At 38.5% G+C, this 11119-nt stretch overlaps 1 protein-coding gene across 5 annotated transcripts in view; it reads right to left on the bottom strand.

The window, feature by feature from the left end:
• Positions 1-62: 62 nt before the first annotated feature.
• Positions 63-11119, bottom strand: part of KDM1B (lysine demethylase 1B) — a 35312-nt gene continuing 24255 nt past the window's right edge. For all 5 annotated transcript variants that reach the window (XM_063298946.1, XM_063298949.1, XM_063298947.1 and 2 more), the window contains 6 exons: positions 10813-10887; positions 5960-6076; positions 5162-5287; positions 4162-4284; positions 3152-3304; positions 63-1915 (listed from right to left, as the gene is read on the bottom strand). In XM_063298946.1, the coding sequence (XP_063155016.1) occupies positions 1832-1915; positions 3152-3304; positions 4162-4284; positions 5162-5287; positions 5960-6076; positions 10813-10887 (678 nt within the window). In that variant the 3' untranslated portion in view covers positions 63-1831. The remainder of the gene's footprint in view (positions 1916-3151; positions 3305-4161; positions 4285-5161; positions 5288-5959; positions 6077-10812; positions 10888-11119) is intronic.

Genomic DNA, 11119 nt, shown 5'->3' with positions numbered 1-11119 from the left:
CCAACCTTATGGTTACACTAGTATGCCTAAGTACCACTATATCCAACTCTTTTCAAGCTCTCTCAGGTCTTTTAGTCTTCTATTTTTATAAATTAACGTCAATAGGTTTTCTTTAAATACCTAAGAAGGTGATTGATTTCTTTATACTATTGCTGTTTTCCAAACAGCCTAAGCAGAGAATAGGAACAAAGTTCTATTATATGTTATATACAAAGGGAGTGTATTAGAAACACAGATGAGCATTTTTTTCAGTTATTACATTGCTATTAAGTCATTTTACATATCATGTTCAATAGTATATACTTCTAATGTTTTACAAGACATAAGTTGCTATATATACAATAGAAATGAGCAAGTTTCAAAATAAAACTCCACAAAAAAAATCTTTGGAATTTTTCCCTGAATATTTTAGCTCATTTAAATAAATGTAAAAAAATAGCCTCCATATCTGAACATTTTTCCTGGTATGAACAAGTGCATCTATTTTAAGTACTTATACAAAACAATAGTTTATAGAGTGATCCCATATTTAACGTAGGATTTCCACATTAATGGCTATGAAATACTTAAGATGCTGACTCCTTGGTATGTAAATGCTCACATTATACCACTTGGGTTTAAAACATGTTTCCTTTATTTCCTAATGCAATTTTCTATTTGTTAATATTTACAAAAGCTTTATACGTAAAAAGATTAATAAGTACCAAAGAAAAGAAGTTTAGATTAAAAAACAGTTAAGCTGCTTTGTATAAACATTCACACAGTTTTAGCATTTTAAATGGGAGGAAAATGTCCAGAAATCATCCATTTTTATTTTGTATTTCTTTATATACATATTTGCATGATTATAGTCTGGCTATTTAAATTAGTAAAATAAACAGTATTAAAAATTGTGGATATTTTTAAACAGTAATTCTTTTCCAGTTTGTCCTCTACTGTGTTAAACCACATTACTATTCGGGGATTTATATATTTAAGAAGTGTTGCATATTGCATTCTTGTAGCAAAACACTTTAAACACATTTAAGAGAGGTTTCTGAAAAGTAACAGGTATTGATGCTGCCATTCTGAAATTGTCACTTTACAAGATAATGATCTGTTATTACACCATCTACTAAAATTTGTTTGCTTCTGGGTGATGTCACATCATTTAACTTTTCAAAAACAACCAACCCCAATTTTAAGCCAAAACAAACATTTTTACTGAGTTTCCTACTTCCATTATACTTCCTTAATTAGAGTTCTAGTGATTAAAATTGTAAGTGCACAGAAAGGAAATGTCCACAAAACATTTTTGCTAGGCCATTTGCCTGATCAGCAAATGCTAAGCATCACACAAAAGTTGCTTTTATGTCATTTTTTGCAGGTCAGTAATGAAGGTTATGAATTGGTTGTTTTATGCATAATATATAATTAAACAGTACCAACAGGCCTCCATGTTTGTATTTCTGACCATTTTTTGCAGTGTTTTTTTTCTAGACATGATTGGAGAAACCTACTATCCTTTTGAAGAAATATTTGACTACCTATGAACTATTTGACAGTCCACCTACCACTATTAAGGCTCATACCACTATTTAAGGTTCATTCCACTTTCCATAATACAGACTCCCACCTGAAGTATTAAAAAAAGATAAGGGATGTATATGCTTGTCTGTCTGCCAACACTGCTCACAAGTAATTGCTACTTCAGCATGCTTTTCTGATAAAACTTAAGTGCATCCTCAAGTTGTAAAAAATGAAAAAGCTTTAAAAATTGTTTAGTCTTCACAAATTTGAGCACCACTTGGAGTTAGGATTTGTTTTAAAAATGTAAACAGTAGTTTAGTATTCAAAATGCTGATATTTTGCTTGCTTCTCGAACACCACTCAAGTAGGCTCCCGTAACTGTCTGTGGAAAGTGCCGATTTGTGGCCTGTTTAAAACAAAACAAGTTTCAGAGTAGGTATTTTGAGAGAAAGATAATTAACAATGGAATTCTTAAAGGCACAGGATATGCCATCCCCAAAGAGAAAGTTTTCCTTAGAAAAGACTCAGTGCATATACAGTTAGGGATTTTTATAGCAGAAATTACTTATGTAAGTTCCTTATGAAAGCAAAGCCCAAGAAGCAAGCTATAAAAGTAGAAAACCCTGGTCTAGTGGTTAAGGCGACGGGCCAGAAACCAGGAGACTGTAAGTTCTAGTCCCGCCTTAGGCCTGAAAGCCGGCTGGGTGACCTTGGGCCAGGTCTCTCTCTCAGCCCAACTCACCTCACAGGGTTGTTGTGGGGAAAATAATAGGAGGAAGGAGTATTTGGTATGTTTGCTGCCTTGAGTTGTTTATAAAAATAATAAAGGCAGGATAGAAAATAAATAAAAAATAAACATTTAAATTAAACAGTGGAAGAAGCCTACTAATATGCTGTGAGAGGTGTTACAAATCTTTAAAAACAAAAATCTTTAGCAGCAAAATAAAGCTTTCATCCTCTTGAAAATAATTAGGGAGGTAACAAGCTGTTCCCAGGTAAGAAGTCCCAGAAGGAAAGTTACCACAAAGAAGGACCTTAGGGCATACATAAATACATAAGGAGGAAACACTATCCTGTATACCCATGGCTTAGATTATTACAGGTAGTCCTCAGCTTATATTCATTAATTCAGCAACCATTCAAAGATGCAGCTGTCCTGAAAAAATGGATGTACGACCAGTGCTCAAAGTTCTGGCCATCACAGCATCCCCATGGTCACATGATCGTGATCCAGGTGCTTGGGTGCCCAGCTCACAGTTACAACATCACAAGGAGCCATGGTCACATGATTTCCATTTGCAACCTTCCCTGCCAGCTTCCCAGAAGCAAACTCAATAGGGAAGCTGGCACGGAAGGTCACAAGTCACTTGGACAAGTCACTCCCACTTCTTCTCCCACCCACAGCAGCCCCCCACCCACGTGCAGCCTCCACTGGCCCTCCCATCGCACTTTATGACTGCATCTTTAGCAACAGCAATCCCAGTCCCAATTGCTGTCATAACCCCAGGACTACCTATAATAGCTTCAGAAATCATTCTAATGACTGCAATGCCTACTCAAAGCATAAACATGTTTTTAGTCTTTTCAAACTTAGTTCTTATTTGAACTGTATTTTTAAAAATGTATGTAATTGAGATTTCACCTCGCCAGCAAAGAAGATTTTTCCCTGTATATCTTCAGCAAGTATATCATAAGCTTCACCGCTGCCCCCTGTCTTTACAAAACTATATGCCATTTGGATCCAAGGGTCTTTGTTCCATCGTGTAATGAAATATTTGACTGGATCTGGCACTTCCTGAATTACAAAGATAAGCAAAATTAATGGAAATGTAATGAAACATACCTTAATCCATGTGTGTTCAAATCTAGTCACTTACATTATTTTGACAACATCTTGTTAAAAGATAAAAATGCATAATTGTCCACTGAATAACTAAACTGATATATAAAGATCTCAATAATCATATGCTCCGAGGTTATTTTTTTAGTCAAGTCAATACAAAATACAATAAGCAACTAGAGAATTATAATTCTTGTTACTGTTATGACACGTGAATTAATAGGTTCTAGCTTTTGAAATGCATACCATATAACCTAGTGATTTCATTCATTCATTCATTCACTCCTTGTCATTTCTTGCAAACCTCAATTTCTTAAGAGTCCATGATAATGCCAGGTGCAACATCTCAAATTCAGTTTCCAGTTTCTCCAGTCAGGGCTAATACAGACTAATGTCTAAAATCTATTTCCAGTTGCTGCAGACAATATTACATTAAATAGATTGATGGCCTGATGTAGAGCAGCATGACATGAGGAAGAAGAACTAGAAAGTTCAGGGGAAGAGCAAACAGGCCAACTGGATATGCTGCACTTGCTGCCCTAAAACATTATATCAGAGAAAAATACATTTTATTATGCTAAATTTACAAAACATGTGCTGTAGGTAAAATGTCCTTTCTCCTAGTATTGGTAAAAATGTGTGCAACTTTTAAACTGCAAAGCCATGTGGAAGTGGAACAAAATAAATTTAACATAGAACAATCAGAAAATGACAGAGCATATAACAAATGCATCCATCCCTAATAAAAATCCTGGGAAATCTCTGGTTTCCATCTGCATGGAACAGATGTTGTCTTTGAAAAAGTAACCTACCTGTTCCTTAAACAATTCCCGAAGCACAGTCATGCACTGCTGCAGCACTTGCTTGTCATCTAAATTCCTAATAATTCCCACAGCATCTCCAGTAATTACAGACATTAGAACACTGCATTTACGCTGAGAACAAGAAAGAAAGGGTCATCTGTAGCTTCCTCCAATGGTGCTCCCTTTAACAATGAATGCTGGAGAGCCTCATGTGGCACAGAGTGGTAGGCGGCAGTATTGCAACTGAAACTCTCCCCACGACCCAAGTTTGATCCCAGAAGCTGGATTCTCAGGTAGCCGGCTCAGGTCCACTCATCCTTCCGAGGTCAGTAAAATGAATACCCAGCTTGCTGGGGAAGGTGACTGGGGATGGCAATGACAAACCACCCCACTATAGTCTGCCAAGAAAACATTGCAAAAGCTGTGTCCCCCCCAAAGTGTCAGATATGACTCGGTGCTTGCACAGGGGACCTTTCACCTTTCACCAAATGAATGCTGGCCAGCCCATCAAACATGAACTGCCTTTACTGTCTCATGTGCCAGGACAGAATAATTTTAGTATCATTTTTAAAATTCTTCTTACAATAGACACATTCATTTTAGAAGATAAAAGTCAAAATTGTCAAATGTTCTTAGTATAAAGCCTACTGTAAATTAGTGAGATTTTTTATTAGAAAAATGTCAATTTAGATTAAAATAAAGAGAAGATGTCATGAGTATGGATGGTGAGCAGGAGGAGGCCCCTATCCAGGGGGAAAACGCATGCGTAGTTTAGAGACTGAGCTGTCACTCAAAGAAACCCAGAACAGACCCGCCTTGAGTTTTGGGGTTTATCTGTCTGGGTTTTCCCATGCTTCTTCAGTTTGGTAGGATTTTCTGTCTACAATAGCAGTAAATAAAACACTAGAGACTTTCTCCTCGTCTCGGCATCTTTGCTTAGTCAGGACAGAAAAGGTGTTCTGAAGGTAATCATTTTTCCAAATCTTAAAAATAGGAAGATACTAGATACCTGTGGATCCATGTCGTAGAAAACACTGAAGAGTCCACGTTTGCCTGAATTAGGTGGCACATGGCCAAAGTAATCAGCCCCTTGAATTTTGCTGTCCCAGAATCTGTAAGGAAACTGTAGTGCAATCTAGACAAAAAAAGCAGTATTTACCTCTTGGCTCATTTGGGCTACCAACCTATATACACTTAGTAGGAGTATGGAGTAAGATCTACCACTTTCAGTAAACTTAGTTCCAGTTATAAGGGCATAGGATCAAGCCATTACCTTCAAAGATTTTTCTCTCATCCAATCTAACATCTATAGTTTGAACAGTACATATTTAACATCTGAGTGTCTTATACTTAGTTTCTTATACATTTTAGGAATGTATACAGAGAGGTGAATTAATCTTAGTTTAGCTCTAACGTATACTGTACTAATAATGTCAATAAGCCTCAAGCCAAGACTGATTTTGAAAAATAAAGGAAGAGGTGTCCTCCTCCTTTGGGTAAATTTTCATGATGAACACATACAGAGGAATCCGTTCTTACTGGAATAAGCTTGTCCAACCAGATCATGTAAAGAATATAACTTCAAAAAAGGTTATGAAGCAGGCCAAGATTTGTTTAGGATTCTTTGTCAGAAATACTAATACAAGTATATGGACCTGTATCAGTATTGAAATAATAATAATTTCTCCACAGCACTGACATGAGAGGCCTTCACTGGCCTCTACAAATTGCTACTAGAAAATGTTCCCTGCAAATATCTGCTGTTTCTATTCTACTTTCCGTAACAAAAAACCCCCCAAATTCTTACCTTCTCAATGACTCCTGCTCCTAAACTATTGATAGCTTTCATTTTTCTATCCGATAAGGCTGGATTGAACTGAATAGCTGCTTTTTGAAGAATAGCTAAAGGTACAGCAACTAAAACCTGTTGAGAGAAAAATAGCCCTAATTATATTATAATAAGATGCTAAAGGAATTCCGTGATTCTGAATTTCCTAATTTACACCTTGTTGGGCTAATGTGGAAATAACAACATAATAAACACTCTATTTCATATCTTGAAATTTTCTCTTTTTTTCCATTTTAATTTAATGACTTAATTGGCTGTCAATGAATCTTTCTCGTGGTAGCTACACATTATTTTGTCTTGAAATTTTCAATACAAATAAAAATAAAAAAGTATTTTAAGCAACACATTTAAGGATAAAATATTTCTAGAAACATACAGTTTGATAACTCTGCAATTTGTGAGAAATATTCTTTAAAATAATTTCTTTTGTTGTTTTTTAATTACATATATTGGGGAAACAGCACAGAACAGATTTGCAGCCAAATTGTTGTTTATTCGTTTAGTTGCTTCCGACTCTTTGTGACTTCATGGACCAGCCCATGCCAGAGCTTCCTGTCGGTCGTCAACACCCCCAGCTCCCCCAGGGACGAGTCTGTCACCCCTAGAATATTATCCATCCACCTTGCCCTTGGTCGGCCCCTCTTCCTTTTGCCTTCCACTCTCCCTAGCATCAGCATCTTCTCCAGGGTGTCCTGTCTTCTCATTATGTGGCCAAAGTATTTCAGTTTTGCCTTTAATATCATTCCCTCAAGTGAGCAGTCTGGCTTCATTTCCTGGAGTATGGACTGGTTTGATCTTCTTGCAGTCCAAGACACTCTCAGAATTTTCCTCCAACACCACAGTTCAAAAGCATCTATCTTCCTTCTCTCAGCCTTCCTTAAGGTCCAGCTCAGCTATATGTTACTACGGGGAACACCATTGCTTTAACTATGCGGACCTTTGTTGTCAGTGTGATGTCTCCGCTCTTAACTATTTTATTGAGATTTGTTATTGCTCTTCTCCCAAGGATTAAGCGTCTTCTGATTTCCTGACTGCAGTCAGCATCTGCAGTAATCTTCGCACTTAGAAATACAAAGTCTTTCACTACTTCTACATTTTCTCCCTCTCTTTGCCAGTTATCAATCAAGCTGGTTGCCATAATCTTGGTTTTTTTGAGGTTTAGCTGCAAGCCAGCTTTTGCGCTTTCTTCTTTCACCTTCATCATAAGGCTCCTCAGTTCCTCTTCGCTTTCAGCCATCAAAGTGGTGTCATCTGCATATTTGAGATTGTTAATGTTTCTTCCAGCGATTTTAACTCTAGCCTTAGATTCCTCAAGCCCAGCATGTCGCATGATGTGTTCTGCGTACAAGTTGAATAGGTAGGGTGAGAGTATACAGCCCTGCCGTACTCCTTTCCCAATCTTAAACCAGTCCGTTGTTCCATTGTTCCGTGGTCTGTTCTTACTGTTGCTACTTGGTCGTTATACAGATTGTTCAGGAGGCATACAAGATGACTTGGTATCCCCATACCACTAAGAACTTGCCACAATTTGTTATGGTCCACAAAGTCAAAGGCTTTAGAATAGTCAATAAAACAGAAATAGATGTTTTTCTGAAACTCCCTGGCTTTTTCCATTATCCAGCGGATATTGGCAATTTGGTCCCTAGTTCCTCTGCCTTTTCTAAACCCAGCTTGTGCATCTGGCAATTCTCGCTCCATGAATTGCTGAAGTCTACCTTGCAGGATCTTGAGCATTACCTTACTGGCATGTGAAATGAGTGCCACTGCTCGATAGTTTGAACATACTTTAGGGTTTCCCTTTTTTGGTATGGGGATATAAGTTGATTTTTTCCAGTCTGATGGCCATTCTTGTGTTTTCCAAATTTGCTGGCATATAGCATGCATTACCTTGACAGCATCATCTTGCAAGATTTTGAGCAGTTCAGCTGGGATGCCGTCGTCTCCTGCTGCCTTGTTATTAGCAATGCTTCTTAAGGCCCATTCAACCTCACTCTTCAGGATGTCTGGCTCTAGCTCCCTGACCACACCGTCAAAGCTGTCCCCGATATTGTTTTCCTTCCTATACAGGTCTTCTGTATATTCTTGCCACCTTTTCTTGATCTCTTCTTCTTCTGTTAGGTCCTTGCCATCTTTGTTTTTGATCATACCCATTTTGGCCTGGAATTTACCTCCAATGTTTCTAATTTTCTGGAAGAGGTCTCTTGTCCTTCCTATTCTATTGTCTTCTTCCACTTCCACGCATTGCTTGTTTAAAAATAATTCCTTATCTCTTCTGGCTAACCTCTGAAATTTTGCATTTAATTGGGCATATCTCCCCCTATCGCTGTTGCCTTTTGCTTTCCTTCTTTCTTGGGCTACTTCTAGTGTCTCAGCAGACAGCCATTTTGCCTTCTTGGTTTTCTCTTTCTTTGGGATGTATTTTGTTGCCGCCTCCTGAACAATGTTGCGAACTTCTGTCCAGAGTTCTTCCGGGACCCTATCTACTAAGTCCAGTCCCTTAAATCTATTCTTCACCTCCACTGCATATTCCTTAGGAATATTAGTGAGCTCATATCTAGCTGATCTGTGGGTCTTCCCTAATCTCTTTAGTCTGATCCTAAACTGTGCAAGAAGAAGTTCGTGATCTGAACTACAGTCAGCTCCAGGTCTTGTTTTTACCGACTGTATAGATGTCCGCCACCTTTGGCTGCAAAGGATGTAGTCAATCTGATTTTGGTGTTGTCCATCTGGTGAAGTCCATGTATAAAGCCGTCTCTTAGGTTGTTGGAAGAGAGTGTTTGTTATGCAGAGTGAGTTGTCTTGGCAAAATTCTATCAGCCTATGTCCTGCTTCGTTTTGTTCTCCCAGGCCATGCTTACCTGTAATTCCAGGTGTCATCTGACTGCCCACCTTAGCATTCCAGTCTCCCGTGATGAAAATAACATCTCTTTTAGGCGTGTTGTCCAGTGGATGCTGCAGATCCTCATAGAACTGCTCTACTTCAGCTTCTTCAGCATCTGTGGTTGGGGCGTATATTTGGATCACTGTGATGTTAGATGGCTTGCCCTGAATTCGAATTGAGATCATTCTATTGTTTTTTGGATTGTATCCAAGCACTGCTTTAGCCACTTTACTATTAATTATGAAGGCTACTCCATTTCTTCTGTGGTCCTCTTGTCCACAGTAGTAGATCTGGTGGTCATTTGATGTGAAGTGGCCCATTCCAGTCCATTTCAGTTCACTGACGCCCAAAATGTCTATCTTTAATCTTGACATCTCACCAATAACCACATCCAATTTGCCCTGGCTCATAGATCTTACATTCCAGGTTCCAATGGTGTGTTGATCCTTAGAACATCGGATTCGCCGTTCACCACCAGCACCGTCGGCCACTAGCCGTCCTTTCGGCTTTGAGCTAGCTGCATCATCACGTCTGGGGCTAGTTGAACTCATCCTCTGTTCCTCCCCAGTAGCATTTTGACCATCTTCCGACCTGGGGGTCTCATCTTCCGATGGTATACCGACATATCTCTGGTTGTACTGATCCATTTAGTTTTCACGGCAAGAATACTGGGGTGGGTTGCCATTACCTTCCCCACGGATCGCATTTAGTCTGACCTCTCTGTCATGACCTTCCTGTCTTGGGTGGCCCTTCACGGTTTAGCTCATGGCATCATTGAGGTGCTCAAGCTCCAGCACCATGACAAGGTAACAAATACATGATAATAAAGACAATAAATATTCTCTCCCTCTTTTAAAACAATTCAAAGACACAATCCATCAAGGAAACTTTTTCTTGTCCATCTTCCCTTTCAACTCCTAGCAATTCAAGGACACAAGCATTTCTGCATTTCAATTGCCCCTCCCCCCCAAAAAACAAATAACATTCAATCTTCCTCTATTGATAGAGCAGAACCCGAAACAGAACAGAAAAACAAATTGGTATTGTTTACTTCTGAATTGTTCTCTGTGTAATTTTCATGCAATATCTCCTATTGCCCCTATGATCTTCCCTAACATCTGCATCCACAGATTTCAGTTCTCAGATTTCAACTCAACAGCCTTGTTCACTGGAAATTGAAATCCACACATCTTGAAGACACCACACTGGGGAGAGGAATCTTATAATCTGAATGTTTTAATGTTTTAATTTAGATGTAACTGAGCAGAACTGCCTTGAAAGAGATTCAGTTAATGGATGACCAGGGCAGAATACTTAACAGAGCTTTTGAGCAACACTGAGGCCACACATGTGCCTGAAACTGCACAAACCATCTCAAACACCCTAGCACTACTTCACAATCCCAAGAGGTGTTTCTCAATATCACACAAAGATTACAAAGAGGATGCAGAGCTAGGCTAACAAATAAGAGTCATGAAAATAAAAGGGAGAGTGCCACAGAATGGATTGGCCTACAGCCTGAGTTTTCCCACTTCTGAACTAGGGTTTACATTTGTGAGGGAAGGTTGCAGGAATTTGAAACCCAATAGATATTAAAAATCTCAGTGGATACTTTGTTTCTTGCCAAATCATTTCCCAGAAGCATAGATCACAAATTAGAGACACACAATATTTGATCTAAAAAGGTGCAACAACATTTAATTCATCAATTGCATTGAACTCCCCCGCTCATCCTTCAAAAAAGGGGAGAATTAATCAAAACTGTTGGCTCCACCCGCTAAGAAAACCTCATGTCATCAAACAGGCCACCTTCAGCTGTCAAAGACAAAAATAATAACAAAATAAAAATGTTCCCATCGCTGAAAAAGGTTGCCTGCTCCAACAGAAACCAACGTGTTCCAGACTTCAACCTTGAAGAATGAGAGATCACCTTTTGTCCTTTCCACAGAGTTCCATCCGTTGTGGTCACCTGTACCTCTTCTCCTGAATAATCAATACTACAGACCTTTTAAGAATGAAAAAAGACATTGTAAAATACATATTTGTACAATATTAAGACATTAACACAAGTAACCCACAGTTCTCTTTCCTATGCTTTCCAGCTTACATTAAAGAAGCTGAAAAACTTTTCATGAAGCAGCAGGAATATTTTCAGCAAAAGACACAAGAACAATAGAGAGAAGACCTGATTTAGGAATAGTACATGAAAAGGATCTGGGTGTTAGTATAACACAAGT

This window comes from Candoia aspera, chromosome 3, assembly GCF_035149785.1.
Source record: "Candoia aspera isolate rCanAsp1 chromosome 3, rCanAsp1.hap2, whole genome shotgun sequence".
Classification (NCBI taxonomy): domain Eukaryota; kingdom Metazoa; phylum Chordata; class Lepidosauria; order Squamata; family Boidae; genus Candoia; species Candoia aspera.
The sequence above is the reverse complement of the archived record's forward strand: the minus strand, read 5'-3'. Positions and strand labels throughout refer to the sequence as shown.